At 39.6% G+C, this 22,514-nt stretch overlaps 1 protein-coding gene across 2 annotated transcripts in view; it reads left to right on the top strand.

Moving 5' to 3' along the window:
• The first annotated feature begins 5,396 nt into the window (after positions 1-5,396).
• LOC149261461 (uncharacterized) overlaps positions 5,397-22,514 on the top strand; it is a 58,360-nt gene continuing 41,242 nt past the window's right edge. Inside the window, exons 1-2 of one of the 2 annotated variants that reach the window (XM_089422293.1) lie at positions 5,397-6,030; positions 7,427-8,303. In XM_089422293.1, coding sequence (XP_089278419.1) covers positions 5,822-6,030; positions 7,427-8,303 — 1,086 coding nt within the window. In that variant the 5' untranslated portion in view covers positions 5,397-5,821. Of the gene's footprint in view, positions 6,031-7,402; positions 8,304-22,514 lie in introns of both variants that reach the window. The other variant, XM_089422291.1, reaches the window with a different exon arrangement.

Raw genomic sequence — 22,514 nt, 5'->3', positions numbered from 1 at the left:
CCAATTAATAGAGAAAGCATAAAACTTTAAGCATCTATCTTATTTCTATGTGTAATATTATAAAATGGTGAATCATTTTTTAAGTTAATTTATATGTTTATTTAATTACGCCATAAGGCGTTCCCTCTGAAAGGAACTCTCCTCCATGCCGCGGTGTCTCGTTATGAGCCCTTAGATCGATTGTTAGACGATGGAATAAACTCCAGCCATGAGATCATCGTGAAAAATGTTGTAAACGGTTCAGTTTATTGGAATGTCGTCAATGACAATTGTCACTCAATGATGGGCCTTCCCATCAATTCTGCCATCCCTTCTTCATTTCCATTCCCCCTCTTCTTCCATTAATTCCCTCGCCGCTCTTTCCGCTTCCTCTCTCTTCACCAATGCATCTGCGCCCTTCTATGCTTCAATGCCCACCTTCATCTCCTTCACTAGAAGGAAGCCATTCATTTTCAGCCATTCATTCTCTGTTCAGCAAAGAGAGGCCAAGCGATCATCGGCACTCCATGTAAGATGCTTTCGATCGTTGAATTCCAACCGCAATGAAAAAAGAAACCGTTTGTGGATGGATGAGAGAGGACAGCAATCTGAGGTGAGAGATCCAAGGTGAAGGCCTTGGAAGTTTTTTCATATTCCCAATAGCAGGATTACATATATAGAGATTATGCTCCGTGCAATTATGGTAACAGCATAAGATTTCACTGACACAAACACAACAAACCCCAGATTTAACAACCATACCCAAGATATTATCACTGGAAGGAATCTCAGGCAAAAGATTAAAGTTCTTGAAACGAAATGGTTGAAACTCCATCAGAAGTTTGAACAAAACTGAATTTCTTTCCGCACACCACAGCTCTGCATCCCTCCCACCATTGTAGCATTCACGTTTTATTAAAAAAACAGGGGCACGGAATACCTGGTTTTGGTTGGAGAGCAGATAATTCCAGCGTTTGTACGTTTGAACAAAACTGAATTTCTTTCCGCACACCACAGCTCTGCAGCCCTCCCACCATTGTAGCATTCACGTTTTATTAAAAAAACAGGGGCACGGAATACCTGGTTTTGGTTGGAGAGCAGATAATTCCAGCGTTTACAAACAATCCTTAACCTGTTTATGCTTAGAAAAGGTAAGCGTGAAAAAATTTCACTCAACAAATCCTCCGGGAATTCTTTACCTGTATCTCCAGAAACAGTTAATTTTTCCTCCGGGAATTCTTTACCTGTATATCCAGAAACATACATTTTTCTCTCTGTATGTCTTATTTCAGAGTTGTCGTCCTTTTTCACCTCTTTTGCAATTGCAACTGTTAAACTCTATAAAACTCTGATAGTGCAAGGGTTACAATTATTAGTGTTTGACAAAAGCAGAGAAAAAGCGTGGAGGTAATGCAATGGCAGTTTGTAGCCAATTATAGCCATTCCGAATTGCAACAGAGAGATTATCTACAGCCAAGTCGCTTCCACCTTGCGTTAATTAGGTAGTTACCACTCAATTCGGCATGTTGTTCACCTGAGTTTTCTCCATGTTCATTTGAGGCGAAATCCAACATGGGTGTACCGTAAAAATCGATTATGAAAGCGCAAACAGTAAGCGAAAAGGATGTGAGAGCATCTTGCACTAATATTTTAGCTTTCTCCAATAGTAAGGGCATGCGTACAAAAATGTTCATCTCGGCATGATCCCCTTCGATCTGAACATCAGGGAGCTCTATGAAGCGGATCATGTCCCTTGACGAAGATGGTAGGGTGTGGTGAGGAGAGCCGTCCATCCATATGGCGGTGAAGATGGTGACAGAAAAGCCATGGTACACAGTCAGCCGCTTTGCAAGCTCGAGCAGTGGGATGTGATGGCCCGACCCAAAGCCAGGGAAGATTGCGACATGAGGCTTTTGGCTCTGCTCTTGCGACTCCATGAATGTCTCTATATTCCAACAAGCAAATGCCAATATTTGAAGGGTGGGTTCTGTAATGATGAAGCAGAATTTATAGTTATAAAACAAATGTATGACATTCACCCATTTTTAGCACAACTTATCATCTCATTTCAGACCAAAAGTTTGGAGGTTTAATCCGAACTTGCAGGAGACCAGGAGGACGAAGAGGAGCATGAGGAGGACGAAGAGAAGCATTGAGGTCCATGGCGTCTGATTCATCTGCAACCTTCAAGCCTTTTGGAGTTCTCTTTGTTTGTCTTGGTGAGTACCATCCATCCAATGATTCAACGAGTGAGTTCGGTATCAGTCATTGTTCGAAATAATGATTCCATAACGTCTACCATTATTGTCAGCCATCCAATTGTAGAAGCTTATAGTATATTGTACACTAAAGATCCAAAGCCTGAAGCCAAGCATAATTCTCTGTATCATGCCTGACTTGAGCTAACTAAATTTTTGTAGTTCTATTCAATTCAACTAAAGGAGCTAGGTTCTTTGTAGCTTCTATATTATTAAAAACCCAGACCCAATTTCTCATCTATGTTTCTATTAGAACAAATCATAATAAACTGGCACTCGAGATTTTTACAGTCATAAAATGCACCCAATGATTGCAGAGAGCAAATTTTAGTAATGCCTGAATACCAGCGAACGTCCGGTTAGGACATAGAAATTTTCTTCTACCCTTTTGAGCGTTTCAAGAAGAAACATGATGTGAGGGGCTGCATCCTCTGACTGAGGTGTCGGGTCTAAGGGATAACTATTCTGTTAAAATCCTTTGAGATCTGCACCTAGCCTCATTCCTTGGTGCCATATGGATCGGGTAGCCAACAGTGAGAAAGCTTGGGGGACAGCTTAACACTTCGCCAACCTCACTAGTGAATCAATATCCCCTTAGGCTATTAATGCTATGGGTGTGACCTCTCAAGGCAGGGTGGGTGCCTGATAATCAAAGATTTAAGTTTGAGCTGAAAGCCGTGCAGCTCAAACATGGAAAAAATGACTGCAATATATACCTCTAATTTAAGGATTATTAAAACTTAGGATGTTCAGTTTTCCTGAACATCCGATGAGATTTAGTACACGGTTACTACAGAAATATATGTAATCCACCAATTAGGCTAAACTGCTCTAATGCAGGGTAACAACCAACGTTGTGGAACCGCAATAAAATTAAGATAGCTCATTTGGCTACTTTTGTACAAAATGATATTACTACGATAGGCTACATATTTATCATCGTTTGTCCATAATTGGACAACCATCTCTCTGACGAGTTTCAAACTAGCTTAAGGTGCTCGTAAGGGGATTTTGTCATCCTTACCTTGCTATTGTGAAGCTTACAGAATTAGTGGATATCACTGAACAACTTTACAACCCGTTAAGCTAGTTACCGACAACCAACTGTCAAAAATACAAAAAGACATAGACACTAAAGGCTGTGCATTATACTTATGTGCCTCGTTGTCTAAATTCTATTGAAGTTCTTCTGCAACGCAGAGACCTGCATGGCTATCCCTTGTCCTATCATTGTTAGATCCTTGATACATCATAAGAGTGTTTTAGCAGCTGCTTATATATATATATATATATATATATATATATATATATATATATATAAAGGAATCAACAACTAAGCCGAGTACAGGTTTGAATTCGCATGACATGGAGTCAATTGTGACTACTACCACTATAACTTTTAGGTGAATATATGCACGCTCCCACACACTGTCCACAAAGTTAATTAAGTATTTTGGACCACAAACTTTACATAAGACTTTATAGGAAATCCACCGCCGATTGAGCTGCCCAGGGACTATTAGTGGTGTTAGCTTTATCAAACAACAATGCTTAGATTTATTTTGGAACTCATAGGTAGAATAGCTTTGATTGCCACAATAGGCGCGCTGCTTATCATGCCCATTTCCATTCCATCTATGACATATTTTTTGTTTATCCAAGAGCTTTCAGTTTGCGGTTCTCTACACGTTTTCAGATTCTCAAAGTCCCATCAAGGTAAGTAATAGTCATACGGACAATAACTCTATGATAATATATTTTTAACAGCCTTAAATATTTATATCGAGCACAGAAATACTATTAAATATTTTCATTGTTGTTTAAGGACCAACTGTTGACAAAATCCTCGCATTTTTTACGATAAAACCAGATCTAATCTGAGTAAAATTGCCAGAGAAATTAACATGGAGTCTAGGGGCTAAATGCCAACTCTTTATTGGGTGGAAGCTGCAGGGCAGCTGAGGTTGTTAGTTAGGGTACAACTTTGCCATGATGACACAAGATAAAGAAATAGTACATTAACGGGGAACTAGGTCCTCCTGAATAAGGAGGGCCTAGTTACTATATACAAGAGATTATTATAGCCATTCTCACACAGTTATGTATGAGTTTTCAATATTTTGGTTATTAAGAGATATTTTCCTATCATGAAATAGCAAAATATGGGAGGATCCATACCTGCAAATTTAACCAATCCATGATGTTGATGGATGCCATGAGTGTTAATTTTGTGCTAGATTGGATTAGATGACTGATTTACTTCTCAATAATTGAAATCATTTTTACTGCTTCTGCCAACATGAGATGATAGAGACTCTGCACCTATATCTAATATGTGTATTGCATTTAATGGCGTTCATAGAGACTGAATTGTTTTTCCATGTGAATTCCAGTGGTGATTCTGGTTATACCGGAAATGAAGGAAAATACAATGAAACGTGCTCTCCTAGACAGCTGGTATCCAAACTGGGTGTACGCCATGAAAACAGTTTTAACTCAAACAGAAACAAAGAATTTTTCTAGGTGGCTCTTTGTTGTCAACGCAATCCTGAACTAAAATTTGGTACAAGTTGTATAGGCTTGCATGTGCACCATCGTGACAGAGCTTTTATTAAAGGAGGTGCGACGTGGGGACAAATGTCCCCAGATGTTGATTGTTACATTTCTGCATCTTTTTTAGATTTGCCTATCCCTATGTCGCCATTGCTCTTCAATTTATGCACATTTCTGCATCTTATTTAGATTTGCATATTCCTATGTCACTATTGCTCCTCAATTTATGCACATTTCTGCATTTTATTTAGATTTTCCTATTCCTATGTTGCCATTGCTCCTCAATTTATGCCTTACGGCATTTCCTTTGCAACATTTGGTGCAAATACTAGTTTACATATACTTCAATGCACATCAGTGAAGGCGTTTCATCAACTTATCAATATCTGTGATAGATGCATGTTAACTACTCTGTCCCTCTCGGTGTTTCCAATACTCAGTATGGTTCTAATGCACATTAAATATTGTAATTTACATGACATCTGTGCTAAACTCAACTTAATCCACATTAAATTTTGTAATTTACACTAGATCTGTGCTAACCTCAACTTAATACACATTCAATATTGAAATTTACACGAGATCTGTGCTAATCTCAACCTACAATATGAAAATGTTCTCCATCTCAAACACATATAAAATGTGAAGAATCCAGCTCTGCATCGACGATAAATTCATTCAGTGGTACAATCACGGTAGCGAGCATAAGCAACAGCAGAATTGCAGATCTCCTGACCAACTTTGCCGTCTTTGGCGGAATTTCACAGCAACAGCTGCTGTTAACAATGGAGATTGGGAGCTACCCATTGTCAATCAATCAGACATATCCCATGCCTTTTTCACAAAATTAATACAATCATCACCGTGTCCTCCGCAGAAAGGTTCCTCTGCATAAACAGGCACTGTGTATTGTTTCTGGCTCTCGCCATCTTGCTATTAATGTTCAGAGAAATCTGAGTTGGGCAGGCAGCGAGGTGCCTAAATAAATGTTTTGATCGAGGAAGTAAAGTAGTAGCCAGGGCGGGCTAAAAATGTACAGAAGAGTGGTGGGTTTGGCCTTATCAGGGCTGCTGTTGGTTATCTGTTCTGAGATAGTTCATGGGTCGATTCACGACTACACCGATGATGCCTTCTTGCCACAAGGGAATGGATTCATTTTCTATGGGGGTAGTGAGGGCCTTTATGCTTCTTTGAATACAGACAATAGGACTGGCATAGACAATGGGAAGTCATTCATCAAGTATGTGGATTTCATCCTTTGTCCTTTCTTCTTTTTTTTTGATAAAAAATTGGGTCTATGGTTCTTCGTAGTTTTCTCCCTATTGGGTTACATTTTTAAAATTGTTTCAAGTTACTTTGGTTAGGTACTCTTATCGGATCAGGCTTTGATAATCCTCTGGTCTTCAGTTTTAGGTTCTTTCTCTTTTTTATCTTTGAAATTGAAATGGCAGCGCACTACAGAGATATAGACATCCCCCTAAATTACAGACTCTGCAAAACAAGAGAGGAAAGCCTCGTGCTCAAAATTCAAAATCACCAGTGGACAGGGTTAACATATCAGAGCAAACTTGGCCCTACTAATAGCTGTGTAACAACAGGAAATAATCAAGCGTAACCCTCTTGAAAGTTGAGGGTAATTGGCTGTACTGCAAGCGGAAATTAATCATCTGGGGAGCACTGGATTTTCCACATTGGGTGGTTCAGTGCCCCACCCTTCCATCACGTATGTGCCCATATTCACACCACAGTCTGGCTGATCTCCAAGATTTCCTCCCCATGGAGGTGAGTTGGGCCAACCATCAGCTTTTTGTACTCTAGGCCTCCCTGCAATTGATTCCCTGCTTGGTGCACCTCCCCAGTTATCATCTAATAAGGGACCTCTGCTGGTAGAATGCCTTCTCTGTGACCTTCCCCCTCTGTCTGCTCTGCTTGGATCTGTTCTGCGCCCAGCTTGATGATGCTAATGCTCTAAGAGTTCCACTAGATGGTGAAGCTCCATTTGCAGTTTGCTAGCCTTTACACATATTTGCATAAGGCAAGAGTGCATCACATCTCTTTGAAAACAAAGGCTTAGAAGGCTTAACTAAAACAGTTTTAGTTCAAAACTTCAATCACGGGTGTTTTTACAGTTTCCTACAATGCTTCTTTTCACTGACTCGTCTTGATCCATTGTCCGTCTTCTTGATTACAAATTTTTTGTTATTGCTGTAGACTCTGTAAGGCAGTTGCTCATCACTTGTCAAAAATCGATTTCGTTTAGTGGCACACACGGCTCTGCCCATGTTTTAAGTGGAGACACATTGTAATGTATAGGAGGAATTTGAACCTCTATCATTTTGCGAAACTCAAGCTTATGAAAGTTTCCACTTCTTTCTTGCCCAGTTTTTCTTTTCTATTTGATTTTTGAGCATGTGGTTTTGTATATCGTCAGTTTCAGAGCCCATTTGCTGCCAAGATTCCTCAAGTCAAAGGTTGCACAAATTTCTGTGAGAAATGAGATTTCTTGCGCATATTGATTTCTTGTGATATTTAGGCAATGGAATTATATGTAGGCTTCTTGCAATAGAACTGTAAAAGGGTGGTTTCATGATTTTGATAAGTCTATCTGGCAGGTTTGATTCAATCACTTTACGCAGGACTCAGGAATCTGCTTCTAAGCATCATGAAATGGAGCATAGCACTGGGCTTATTGAAGCAATTATTTTCGAGACAAAGGATAGGTACAAGATTAGTGGCAATCCATATGATGGGGCCACTGCACTATGCTGTACTCCAGACCTTGCCAAGTTAGAAGGCTGTAAACAAGGGGAGATCATTGTACACCGATCTGCTGATGAGCCAAACTGGCCTCGCTCCATTCCCTTTGTCTTCCAGGGGAATAATTCAGAAGCAAAGACACAGCCAGACACCATCTATATCACAAAGTCTGGCATGTACAATATTTATTTTATGTTCTGCGATCCACAACTGAAAGGCACTATTATCAATGGCAGAACTGTGTGGAAGAATCCAACAGGCTATTTGCCAGGCAGGTTAGCACCTTTATTGAAATTCTATGGGTTTTTGTCTTTAGCCTACCTTATTCTTGGACTTATCTGGTTTCTGCAATACGTGCGTTTCGGGGATGATATATTACAGCTTCAAAACTGCATAACAGCAGTGATATCCCTTGGAATGCTTGAGATGACCTTGTGGTATTTTGAATATGCCAATTTTAATGCAATCACTTTTATGGCTATTAAGAAAACTGTCTCTCGGCTTCTCCTTCTTGTGGTTTCTATGGGTTATGGTGTGGTGCGACCTACTCTTGGGGGAATTACATCAAAAGTGGTTCTTCTTGGAGCAATCTACTTTGTGGCTTCAGAGGCATTGGAGCTTGTAGAAAATGTTGGGAATATAAATGATGTTTCTGGAAGAGCAAGGACTTTCCTTGTATTACCTGTCGCTGTTCTTGATACTTTCTTTATCGTATGGATCTTCACTTCCTTGACAAAAACTTTGGAAAAGCTACATGTAAGTCCCTCGTTGCTTGCCTCTCTTCCTGTACCATGCTCCCCCCAAAAAAAAGAATAAAAGGTATAGTATACCCCAGTATACTGTGAAACTTAACTTGGCCAGAAGTTTAATAGAGGTATAAACTACTTGCAAATTCAGAGCCCAGAGCGTCTTTGTTTCTTTTTGTCTCTTTTACTTGGGCATGCATACATAGGACCCTGAACGGGTTCTATTCTGTTTGATATTGCAAGTTCGATTAAAATCATGAGTATCATAGAATGACATCCTACAGTCTTAGTTATTGCATGAATGTTTATAAAAAATTGTGTATTCAGATTTATGATATAGGGCTCATGCAGAATGGTATACTGAATTCAACGTTTGTGCTGATCTGTGTTTATATGCACCGTTATATAGCCAGGATGTTATGTATCTTTTGTTCAGCTATCCCTTCGTAGTTAAGTTTCTTTAATTTACTGCTGCCTATGTTGGTTGATGTCTTTAGCCTAAATCAAAACTGGTTTTTTGGATTGGGAGTTTTACTGTGATCAGATTTCATCTCTGTCAACATGAAGCCAGTGATTAAGGACCTACCTCTTGATCATAGCAAGTGTGGAATGACACACTTGAGTAGGGCTGTCTCTGCCAAGTGCACATCCCTTACCAAAGACTTATTTTTGATGTCTTTCTTGACTGAACAATTCATGAGCATGCGAAGATGTTGGCTTGCCAAATATTCTTCAATACCATGTAGTCTCATGTTGATATTTCTCAAGCCATGATAAGCTGACTCTGCACTCAAATTATAAATAAGCCCTAGATAGCTTAAAAACTGAAACCTATCAAAACTGCAATCTCTGAATACTAGATTCTAGAAACACATGCTGCTGGAAACACTACAAAAATATAATGGAAGGCAAAGATCTTAAATCTGCATCACTGTTTTATTATATCTGGATTTTTATAGCCTCTAATGCTATAGGTCAAACACATAAACTCACTAATCATCTCAGTGGCCCATCCTCTATCTCCTTTATAGAAAAGGAAACCAGTTAGAATTTACAATCACAAACCCTAAATCAGTTCACTGTAGGCTAGGTAAGAAATCCTAACCCTAATACCCTAATTCTGATCTTGATTGTTGTGCCTAGTTTTGCATGTGAGAATACCTGGGCTAATGTGCTCTGATGGAAATAACTACACTCCTATAGAACTATGCTATAACCAATCCTTTCCTCATGTAAAGTGCCTAGACTTTAAGTAGGAAATAGAAGTCATTCATAAAACATCTCTAAACTGAAAGATGAACTGAACTGAACTAGCACTGAACCAGCGACTGGAACTTGCTACTTCTGGAACAAGAGTTAATTGAGTTTAACTGAAGGTTGCAAAAGTGGAAATGTGCTAAGATTGGTGCTCTCTCCTACATAATTATGTCCCCTCATACTCTGCTGTGCACGGAAAAATGCTGCTGTATGAACCTATATTAAATGTGCTGTTTCTGCTGTAGCTGTATATACTATAGACCTGTTGTATTAGCTGAGTGTGTGCACCTGCCGTGAAGAAGGCTATCCGACCTAAACAAGGTAAAAAATTGAACTCATTCTTAGCAGGGAAATTGTTCAATGCCAACCTTAGTCTCTCCCTCAACATCTCATACTTCCCTTTGTTGTGGGCTTAGTCAAGATATCTGCAATCCACCAATCTTTCTGAACATGCTAACTCCCTTCTGAACCCTGTCTTGAAGAACGTGGTACTTGATGTCAATATGCTTGGAGTGATCATGGAACACTAGATTTCAGACAGTTTGATACAACTTTAATTGTTAAAAACTTAAAATAGACCACGGTAGGCTCCAACATCTCGCTTGTATGCTTTGCTATCAACATGTGAAGCTAGATGGCTTCACAACTAACAGTGTTGGCTGCCATGTACTCTGCCTTTGTTGAACTCAATGCCATTTGAGACCTACTTCTTGCTGAACCAAGATATCACTCCTAGACTCTAACCGAAGCAACAACTGGAAGTACTCTTCTTTGCACTAGCATCCCCTGCGCAGTTAGAATCATCTAACCCATCAACATCAACTCACCATCTCCCACATACCTTAGTGTTATGAATATAAATATATATTATAAATCACAACTTATTATTAATGAAGGGGCACATATGAAAGGATATGACCCCACCAACAGACATGACTCTTATCAAAGGGCACTTCCCGCCTAGTATATAAATGGGACCCTCATTGTATTCATACCATATCATTCATTCACACAATATATAATATATTATTTACTCCTATATGGACTTCTTTACTATATTCCAAATTTCCAAGTATTTTGGATTAATTAACTTGTGAATGAACTCTATTTGTTACATTGGTATCAGATCTGCATTTTCTGATTACCAGGCCTTTGGTCAGGGTTTAGCCACACTCAATTTTTTTGGAGTTTTTCCAATTCTAACATATGTGACGAAGCCAATAAAAAAGTCCTTCGGCCATTATAAAAAAATATTAAAAAAGGGTCAAAGATTTTATATATATATGTATATTATTTGTGTGTGTGTGTTAATTGACACATCCCTCCCCACGTGTCGCAAATATTTCATGTTCGACACGATTGAGGCTGACACGTGCTTGACACGAGTTTGATTCATGTCTGAGATGAGGGACACGAGTCAAACTTGTGTTGGGCACGTGTCGAATTTGTGTCCCGATTTTCAGACACGTGTCCAACAAAAAGTGGCCACGCACTTTCTAAATTCCGGATTTGGGCCACATTTGCTCATTTTGGTTTGCTATTTGGGTGCTGTAGGAATGTGTGAGTGACCAAAAAAGGAGATAGACAACTTTTGGAGGTGATTCAAGGCACAGGTAAGTGGATTTCCCTTCCATATTTTTCTAGTTTTGCTACAATAGTATGTTAGTCCATTTTGTTTATGGGCACGACCTTACAATAGTGCATTTTTCTTTATTTTTACAGCAGTCATGGCTCAATCAAGGGCAGTTGGGAAGGGATAAAAGAAGGGGAGGAATGTCCCCATTTGTAAAGCCCCCCTCTTTCAATTTCATCAGGGTCTACCAGTCTTCCATCTGTTGGAAGTGGGGTTGCAACCTAAGTCACATGGTTTGGGTTCAACAATGATTTGGCTCGGTTCGAGTTCAAATTTTTTGATGAGGTTCGCCTTTTGGCTTGTCCATATATATACTTTAAAATGAAGTATAGCATAAAATAGTAAGAAATCAACATCAATAAAAATAAAAAATGCTATCATGGACTTGGAAATTGGAAGGATAGATTATTAACTTGACTTGCAACATGAGGTCATGAGCTTGAGCTATGAACTTGGTCAATGGCCATGAGATTTGCTGAATCTCAAAAAAATCTTTAGGTTCACCAAATTTTGAACCTCAAGTTTGAAGTTCATTGAACCTTGTGACATAACAACCAGCCAACGCTTCGCTCTCAAAACATGCTCCAAGAGGGAGCATCTAGGAAGTGCCCTTGGAAACTTGCTTTCTAAATGCTCACTTCTGAGTGTGATTTTTATGAGTACACTCCTTTGTAAAAAAACTTGCTCACTACCCAAATATGGAGCACTGCTTGTGCAAACTTGAGTGGGCCCTTTGATTAAGAACATGTGTTTCCTCCTTGGAGGTCACAGATTTAAAACTATAGTGGGATAAAGATTGTACTTGTTTAATTAATGTTGGTCCACTATGATGAGGTTGAATAAGTAGGCATCCCCCAAGTGCGGGACCCCAAAATGACCATTGATGGGAGTGTCTCCAGACATTTGGGTCCTTGTCAAGTAACAGGTTCTTGCTAGTATTGCCTTGCAAGCTATTGGTACTAGCTTCACCCAATTTTGAGATTTAAAAAAAATAGGGAGCACTGCCTAGCAACTCCCATAACACAACTAAGAATTCCCAAGGGATACAAAAAAATGCTTCCTGTTATAACCCATATTGCATAAGGTTCCACACTTTGATTCTCATCACATTGTGTTGATTTCTATAGCATCAGATATGCTCTAGCCTTGAAACTTTGCAGAGAGGCTAAGACACATGCATTCTCCAAGACCTAGAAATTGTTTGGGAAAATTCCACTTAGAGATGGTTTAATTAAAATAATTAATCATTTTTAATGTATTCCTAAGTTTAAACTTAGGAAATGTGATTAATTAAAGGGTATTAATATAATCTAGTGTGAATCTTCTAGATAAAGATGAGGATCAACTCCTAGTTAATCTTAGCCCTTGATTATGATTTAGTCTTGGCCGTTGGTGCTCCAGTGAGAGATTATAAGGAGTTTGATGGGCACTTGGAGAACACACCGAGATATTGAGATCTAGAGATCAAATTCTCAAGAGTAGCAGCGTTGAGTTGTAGGAGAGAGATTGAGTGATTTTCATGTAGTGAGGGGATCGGAGGGGATTTTTCCAGTCTTGGTGAGTGCAAGGCAGAGAAGGCATCGAGAGGTCCAGAGAGGCAACGCATTGCTTTAGAGGGAGTCTGCAATTTTGCTGAGGAGCAGTTGAGATCCAGTGCCAAAAGCCGGGGTGTGAGTCTAGAAGGCCAGGGAGTTGAGTTTCCAGTGGGCAGAAGATTAGAAGGAGATGGTGACGCAGTCCCTTGAGCTGTGTCGCAGTGACTACGTGAGCCCACGTAGAGACTGCGCAAAGATAGTGTAGGGCAGCTCATCTAGAGCCCAGATCAGTGTCGTATCTCCAGTGACATTGTGAGATATTTTCTCACTACCTCTTTGCCAGTTTATTCTCTGTATCGAATAACCAGTTTGGGCATCCAATGATTTGTACTCATAAAAATACTGCTTAATAATAAAACCCTTAGCTGTTGCACTGATTATCCCACATTGGGTTTTTCCGGGGACGTTTGTCCAAAAACAATGGTGTAATTGTGTGTGTTTTTTGTTTCTCTCTTGTGCAGTATTTTGTTTCCGCAGTATTTTATGTTGTGAAGGCTACAATAGATTTTATTTCGATGTCTACTGTGTAAGACTGTAAATAACTTGATTTAGAAAGTAACAAGTAGTAGAGATTTAATCAGTTGCTGCAGTAGGGATTTGGGTTTCCAAATTTTCACAATTCGCAATTGGTTCCTTGGAGCTATTGGACCAACTCAAGGAGATTCACATTCATGGAGCCCCTTCTCTTTAAGGCATTGCATCTTTTGATGGAGATCTTTGACTTGCGAGAGTCTCACTTCTCCTTGGCTAGATGATTGTGATTGCTACTTGGTGGTCTTCTCACATGTGCTTTCCCTATTGATCACCCCTTAGTTGCACGTACAGATGGTTGTCGAGCATGCTATCTCATTATGGTGTGGTTTGGTATACATGCTTCGCTTGGATATGGATAATGATCTAGCCCCCCAAGGGGTTAACTGATGGTTTTAGGAGGTAGATGTTTCATGATGTTGTTGATGTTTCCTACTGAACTGATGTTTTGATGTATGATGTCGATGTCACTAGGAAGGGTTGTTCTACATGGTTTTCATGTGTTGGATGTGTCATGGGCAACACACTCAATGATTGGATGGGTTAGCACCTTGTTATGTCCCTTTCTCTTATGATGTTGTTATGGTGTAATGATTCACGTTACCTTTGTGAGATTTTGTTGACACCTAATCCTCAGCGGTTGGGTGAACCCGGAATGTGAACAGTCATCAAGAAGATGAACTGATCAGTCACATTCATGTATATAAACAATAGCTACCTAATGAAATATACGAATCAATTTTTTCTGCCTTTAGAGAGTTACTGCCTGGCCTGACATGGTATCAGAGCCAGTCCTAAAAATAGTCGTAACTCCCTTCATCTCTGCCTCTGTCCTGAAATAGTCTGCCACTGCCTCAGTGCTGAGCGCTGCTCTGCCTCTGTCGCTGGCCTGACTTACCCAGAGATGCGTTGGTGCCTCATTTTGCTCTCACCCAACGCTCATGGTTGTTAACGCTCTCACCGTTCTCTCACCTAACGCTTTGTTAATGCTGCCACCGGAAGCCTCATCGCAGATCTAAATTCAAAATTGCGAGGAGCTCGCTTTCTCTTTGCCGATGGTTACACTTTCTTCACCCACCTTATAGAAAATCCCCAAGCTTATGGGTTCGAAAATGGTGATGCAGTTTTAGAAGATACCGGCCCACATTAAGTTGCGTGCCTGCTGCAAAGCTGTGTCGAGACAGAGCGAAATATTTGTTTTGGGATGAATACCATCCAAGTGATGCTGCCAATTTAGTCATCGCGCAGAGTCTTATTTCTGCCCTTAAACTTAATCCTGGGAATCCTACTAATTCACCTGCACCATCTCCTTATCTGCGTCTTCATTGTTGAGAATACATGAATTTGTGTCCGTCAGAAGCCCCGTATTTTTCAGCTGCATCCACAAGCTCTTAACCATCTATCTAGCTCCTCTCCCAATTGCCTGGCGTTATCAGTGTACCAGGATCCAGCGTGAACAGCTCGCCTTTCTCTCTCCATGCTTTTACCAACCCACTTCAGAAAGAGAGCTTCCAAAACACAGGATATTGATTTCTGCCTACAGATCCGCACCTTCTCTTCCTCCTTATAATGCATTGTAATTCACTCACCTTTCCCGTCGAGAGAGAGAATCTGTACCAACTTTGACGGTGGAGCAAGGTTCTGATTCTCCTATGTGACTGAGCGAGGAATATGTTTGTTCTTCTTCAACGAGAACAACAACGAAGGTGAAGAAAATCTATGGATCTCCGGGAAAAGGATCCGATAGTTTTGATAGTTTTGAGATTTACTCTTTGTGAATTCATTGTTGAGTGATAACCAAACTATGCTGACGGAGGGATGTAGTCCAGCTGCCAGTAAAGTATTTTTTAAAGTTTGTATCAATGGTTATAGTATGTTTCTTTGGACATTTGAACTTGTCATGGACGTGTTATTTTTTGGAATAGTATTGATCCTGTGCTCCAGCGAGAGGTCCACAAAACATTAGGGACAAGTGCTGTGCTTAAAATCCGCGGCACCTGAATCATGCTATCGGTTTCAAGAAGGAAACATTAAATCGAGGGCAACGCATGGAATGGTATCAAAAGGAATGAGTAGAGCATCGTTCTGAATGTATTGCTCAGTCTTGTTTAAAAAAAAAATAATCATTCAAAGCATTTGTGGAGGTGAATAGTAGTATTACACAGTTTTTTATCATTTGAATGGTAATGCTGCATTGAAACATTAAAGTAATATGTAATATTGAAGTGATATGTACATAATATTTCAATGAAATGTTGATGCTTCTATCAAACATTAGAGGGATTTGAAGAAAATATAATGCATAAGGTTGTAACGTAAGGAAGTTTTTTTTATCAGCAGAAGTTTTTTATCAGCAGCAGAAGTATTTTTTTACAGAATGCATTCAATCATCTCTATGGTAGGGATAGTTCTCACTGGCAAGGAGAACTATCTTGAATGGTCCCGGATGATAAAACACACCCTCATCTTCAATGAGTTGTGGAAGGGAGTGTGTGTCGGAGAAGGAGACAATGACCTAGTACAGCCTACATCAGACAAAGAGCTCGTCATTTGGGATAACAAGAACAGCAAAGCATATGCATTAATCGCAGCATCTGTAAATGAAGAAGTAAGTCGCCATATTTCATCATATTCAACTGCCTTTGAAGCTTTACAAAAACTCAAAGAACTCTATGACTCACATTCTGCACTTGAAGTTGTTCAGCTCATGATTAAACTCTTCACTCTTGAACTGAAAAATAATGATCCTCTTGCTCTTGCATCTGAAGTTAAATCCATAATGCATGATATCAAATCCACTAAAGTTGAGCTGGATATCCCTCTTATTACTTTTCTCAAGGCACTCTATCCTACTTACTCCAATTATCTTGAGTCTTTACAAGCAAATGGAAATCTTAAAGATATAACCTTTGACTCTCTTGTGAAAAAGTTTGCTGAAAGAGAGAAAGCCTTTGGAAAGAAGACAGTCCCTGAATCTTCTGAAGAGACTGTTTGTCTTGCTCATAAAGAAAAGCATCCTGCTCAAGATTCTACAAGAGGAAGAGGTGGACGAAGAGGAAGAGGAAGATACTTCAGAGTCGGGGGGGCAGACATTCTCAAGGAGAAAAAGCAGATCTGCATTGCATTCGCTGCAAACGAAATGGATCGCATGATGCTTCTACATGCAAGCTACCATGGGACAAAATTGAGCAGAAAAGAAACCAGCAGAAAGGTAAAACTGATGATACAGACAAAGGTAAAGCACCTGAATCCGCTCACTATATTGAGGCACAATGTAACATTGGAGTAAATGAAGATTTGTTTAATGCTTCACTTGCTTCTTCGAAAAATGATTGGTTGCTTGATTCAGGAGCAACTTGTCATATGACTCATAGGAAAGATTTTTTTGAAGATTTCACTGACAATGTTGATGGAGTAGTATACTTTGCAGATCAATCAAAAATCAAGCCATCAGGGCTTGGCACAATCAGGCTTAAACTGCCTGGTCTTCCAGACTTTCTTCTGGATCATGTTCTATATCTCCCACAGCTCAAGAGAAACTTGCTGTCCTTGGTCCACATCCGCCAGCAAGGTCACTCCATTCATATGTTTGATGGCAAGCTTGAGGTAAGAAAAGCATCTGACCACTCACTTGTCATGAGGGGAATAGAAGAAGAAAGACTTCTCAAACTGCAAGGAACCTCTGCTCATGCACAACATTTCTCATATATTTCTCATCATGAAGAAGGTACACTTCCATCAAGTTTATTATGGCATGCTAGATTTGGACATTTAAACTATGACAGTCTCCGCTTATTGAAGAAAAATGGTGTTGCTGGTTTGCTTACAATTCCTAGGAAACATAAGCAATGTGATGCTTGCATTCTAGGAAAGCATAGCAAACAGTCTTTTCATGATTCACATTCAAGAGCACATAGGAAGCTTGAACTCATTCATTCAGATTTATGTGGTCCAATGCCTGTTCCTTCTGCAAATGGAAATAAATATATTATGACATTTATTGATGATTACACCAAAATGTGTTGGGTTTATTTATTGAAGAACAAATCTGATGCTTTTCAAACATTCAAGAATTTTCATAAATGGATTGAAAATGATGCACAATCTCATATTGGGTCTATTCGCACTGATAATGGAAAAGAATATACATCAAATGAATTTGAACACTATCTTCGCCAACACGGGATTAAACATCAAACAACTGTACCTTATAATCCCCAACAGAATGGTGTAGCAGAAAGAATGAATAGAACAATTTTGAATATGGTACGATCCATGCTTTTCTTCAAAAATGTAAAGATAATGTTTTGGGCTGATGCTGTTCTATGTGCTGCATATATAAAGAATAGATGTCCATCTAATGCTATAAGAAACAAGACTCCTTATGAATTGTGGTATGGACATGTTCCTTCGGTAAAACATCTCAGGATCTTTGGTTCCACCTGTTATGCTTTGATACCAAAGGTACATAGAAACAAACTTGGTGCTAGAAGTCGTAAGTGTATCTTCCTGGGGTATTCAAACACATCTAAAGCATACCGCCTCTATGATGAAGTAAATAAAAAGTTTGTTGTATCTAGAGATGTCATTTTTCTGGAATCATCCAAATCTGACAATGTTGTTGAGCGGCAACTTGATCGCTTGGATAGATTCGCAAAAACAAAATCATTTCAAGAATTTGATAATCAGATTCCACATCTTGAAGGGGGGATTCCTATACTAGATCAACATGTGGAATCTTCTTCTGAAGAACAATCTCCCCTGCATGAAACTCCAACAACGGATGATGCTTTAAGTGATGTAATTGATAGAATTGGGACTCGGGAGACTCAATCTTGATTCAGTCCCAACTCAATCAACAGAGCAGCCTGGACCATCTCAGAAAGGTCCCCCAAAGTGGCTGACAAAGACACTTGAAAGTGTTCATCTTGATGAAATTGGAAAAACAGGAACCAGAAATTCAAACCGACAAAATGGAGGTGATGTAGATGACTTTAATTCACCTGTTGATATGGATGTTACTTATGATTGTGAATTGAACTTGTCTACAGATTTTGAACCAACTTCCTTCAAAGAAGCTGCTTCTCATGATGAATGGAAAGAAGCGATGAAAAAGGAGTATGATGCCCTCATAAAGAATGGCACTTGGAAGCTGGTTGACCCTCCATTTGGAACCAAACCAATTGGCTGCAAGTGGGTCTACAAGAACAAGTACAAAGCTGATGGCTCACTTGACAAGCACAAAGCTAGGCTTGTGGCAAAAGGCTTTGCACAGAAGGAAGGGGTCGATTATGAGGAAACTTTTGCCCCCACAGCAAAATGGGCCACCATCTGGACACTCTTTGCACTAGCTGCTCAGAACGGTTGGAAAGTCCATCAAATGGATGTAAAGACTGCATTCTTGAATGGAGATCTAAAAGAGAATGTTTTTATGTCCCAGCCTGAAGGATTTGCTGTGAAAGGACATGAACAAAAAGTATGCAAACTTGTGAAGTCCTTGTATGGCCTCAAACAAGCACCGCGAGCCTGGTATGAAAAATTAACTGAGCATCTTCTGTAACTCAACTTCAATCATTTTGATCTTGATGATGCAACTTTATTTGTCAAGAAAGTTGGCAAAACAATTGTATATCTTGTGGTATATGTAGATGATCTTTTAATGACAGGGAACAATGAAAGCTATATTGCATCCATAAAGAAAGAATTAGGAAAAAGTTTTGAAATGACTGATTTGGGCTATGTTCATTACTATCTTGGCATTGAAGTAACCCAACATCCAAAATCCATATTTCTTTCTCAAAAGAAATACATTGGAGATTTGTTAAACAGATTTGGCATGACAGAGTGCAATCCTCTTTCTACTCCAATGGAACAAAACTTAAAGCTCACATCTATTGAAGGAAAGGAATTTGAGGATGCAACAAAGTATAGACAGCTTATAGGAAGTCTCATCTACCTCACTACTACCAGACCAGACATTTCATTTGCTGTTGGAATCCTCCTCCAGGTTTATACAAAAGCCTTGTGAGGGATATTGGTCTGCTGCAAAAAGAGTTCTAAGGTACTTGAAGGGAACTCAAGACCTTGGAATCAAGTATACACAGGTGGACGACTTCAGCTTGATTGGATACTCTGATTCAGACTTCGATGTGGACAAAGAAACTGGAGTATCTACTTCAGGATATGCTATGAGTCTTGGATCAGGAGTTGTCTCTTGGAGATCACGCAAACAATCAGTTCCAGCAGATTCCACAACAGAAGCAGAATACGTGGCAGCAGCTGAAGCAACGAAAGAAATTGTGTGGCTCAGGAAAATTCTTGAAGATTTGCAGGTAAAACAAGTACAATCAACTCCAGTCATGATTGACAACACCTCTGCAATAAAGTTGGCCAAGAACCCAAAGTTCCATGATCGTACAAAGCACATCAATACTAAATATCATCTGATCCGACATCATGTTGAGGCCAAAACAATCCATCTTCGTCATTGTTCCACAAATGAGCAAATTGCAGACATCTTCACCAAAGCGCTTGGAAGAGAAAAGCTTGAAAGATTCAGAACGATGCTTGGACTCACCAACATCCCTTCAGATTAAGGGGGGGAATGTTGACACCTAATCCTCAGCGGTTGGGTGAACCCGGAATGTGAACAATCATCAAGAAGATGAACTGATCAGTCACATTCATGTATATAAACAATAGCTACCTAATGAAATATACGAATCAGTTTTTTCTGCCTTTAGAGAGTTACTGCCTGGCCTGACAGATTTCTCTAGGTGATATAACTTAATGATTTAACATTTGCTAAACATCACCTACAGGGAAATGTTTTCAATGATGTTAGTAGTAGTAACCCCATTGCTGTGTTATTTCCTAAGTTTGAGTTATCAGTGGTTCAGGGCACTACATAGGATTTCATGGTGATCTCACTTTTTCACAAAGGTTAGATGACGACTTTTGATGTAATAATCCCTTGGCATTAGTGCACCTTAGGTTGGGGTTTATGTTTTCTTGTTATCATGGCGAGGCTTTGAATGGGAGAACATATTTTATTTATATTGTACAACACTTCATTTGAGTGCAACCCTCATTGGCATACATGTTCATGGTGTTTTAATCAATTAATAACTAATTGGAGGGGGACTATGGTTATATTTGTGCATTAAACCCTATGTACATATGTTGAGTTTGATTTAACTAATCATTGGTTAAATTAATCTAATTTATCCAAATTAAGGTTAATAGCTTGGGTATTGTTGCCTCAAAATCTAGCAAGTCTTGTTGAGAGGCCTCACAAGACGAGAGCTAGACTAAGGTACAACAATGAGGTGGATACCACTGTCACCTCAGTAATCCACCTCTTGCCCTATGGTCAAATTTCACCACACAGGAGGCTTCCTAGTTTAGGTCACCTAAAGGATATTCTAGGTTAAAGGTTCAAAGGTGACACATCAATAGGCTTTATCGAGGTACTTAGACTAAGAACAAGGCTTAATTTCAAGAGATAAGGAATAGCGTACCTGCAAAGAAGCCTACAAAGATCGGCTTGTAGCCCAGGGTTTGCAATGTATGATTCAAAAGTAGCACAACTAGGCATACAAAGAGAGAGAAAATGTTTGCTTTTAAGGATATAATCAACAACAGAAACCACAAACCTTCAAGTGACCCTATGTTGAAGCCTTAGTGCAAAATTAGGGTCTTTCTAACCCTCAAATTGCCTAGGGTTGATAACATCGACCCTAGGAGGGATTTCCAACCATGCAAATTGTTATTGTGATTTTTATGGCTTAGCAAGGTAGAACGACCTCCAATCAGCTCAACGCTCATGCCCTAATTGAATTCGACCTCAAACCCTAAGCCTAGCTCCTTGCCTTGAAGGGCCGAAATTCTATGAGAGAGGTAAAAAAAATAAAGTTTATGATTTTTTACCATCAATATGCAGGCTAGTGCCTTCTGTCTACTTGGGTGATGGAGTCTTAAGGGAATTTTATTGGTGGAAATATCAAATATCACTTGCAAACCCGAGCTATCACTTTATGCAGGGATAAATTTACCAGAGAAAAGCTCTATAGGAAGTCCTCTAAGGAAGTTCCAAGATACAAATTAAAGCATGCAAAGATTAACCAAGTATTTCATATAAAGATAAGCATTGAGGCATGGAACATAAGAAAACCTAGCAACAATGCATGCAATAATTATAAAAGATATTCAATAAAAGGTACTCAAAATATATCCATGAAAAAGCCTTCTTTATCCCAAAATGACGTCTGCACAACAAACACTAGTTTCCAATTGCCAAATATCCACAAAAGATCACATCTCCTCTAAGTAGCAAAGTACAACAAGTCAGGCCAAAGTCTCTAATAGTGGCTGAGTTCTCCACAAGTGATGATGAATAAATGAGTGAGGCTACTCTATATTTATATGAGGTCTATCTCACTTAATTTCTAACTAAAATCCCTTACACAGGTTTGATTTTTGAGTGGACAAAACGTAAATTGGGGTTAGAAGCCAACCCAATAGCTTTACAACATAATTTGCCATTAGAAACCCACATGTCTGAGCCATAGGGCCAAACATATGATGAAGATTGCCCTTTTGGGCTACAAATGTTCCATCAAGGAAAATACAAGGCTGGGAATGCCTCCAAGCATCACGATCATTCTCCATTTGAGGAAAATCCCTAAATCATGCATCAAAGAAGCTCCAAGGGTCCAAGATCTAGTTATGGGTGCCACCCATCATCTCCATGGGTGTGAAATAAGCCACCTGGTGCCTCCTCTCTCTAGTGTTAGGGCTCCATCAGGTGCAACAAGCCCTCCTCAATTATCCTAAGGATGACCATCCTTATACGGGCCTTAGATCATGGTATGCCCATCAAGTAGTGTCATAGCCAACATGGGGGCATACAGGGTCCACTACTACATCATCAAGAATACTCCATGCTAGGCAAGAGAAGCCCAACGTTTTGGCTCCTAAGGGTGCTCTGGGATGTATCTCAACTGCTCAAATCATCAAAAGGCCCATTGCTCTACCAAAAGTGGGCAACACTGCATCTGCCAAGTCATCATGCTCTCTAGAATGTAGTATATGGCCTAGGCATCATGTGGAATGAGGTGCCCTCAAGGCCTCTACTGCTCTGGACCACCTGGAAAAACCAACTCAAACTCAAGTGAAAGCAACCATTCATTAGAGACTAAGATCA

This window comes from Pinus tabuliformis, chromosome 6 (assembly GCF_031772625.1).
Source record: "Pinus tabuliformis cultivar Carrire ecotype Pingquan chromosome 6, CPIR1, whole genome shotgun sequence".
NCBI lineage: Eukaryota > Viridiplantae > Streptophyta > Pinopsida > Pinales > Pinaceae > Pinus > Pinus tabuliformis.
The sequence above is the reverse complement of the archived record's forward strand: the minus strand, read 5'-3'. Positions and strand labels throughout refer to the sequence as shown.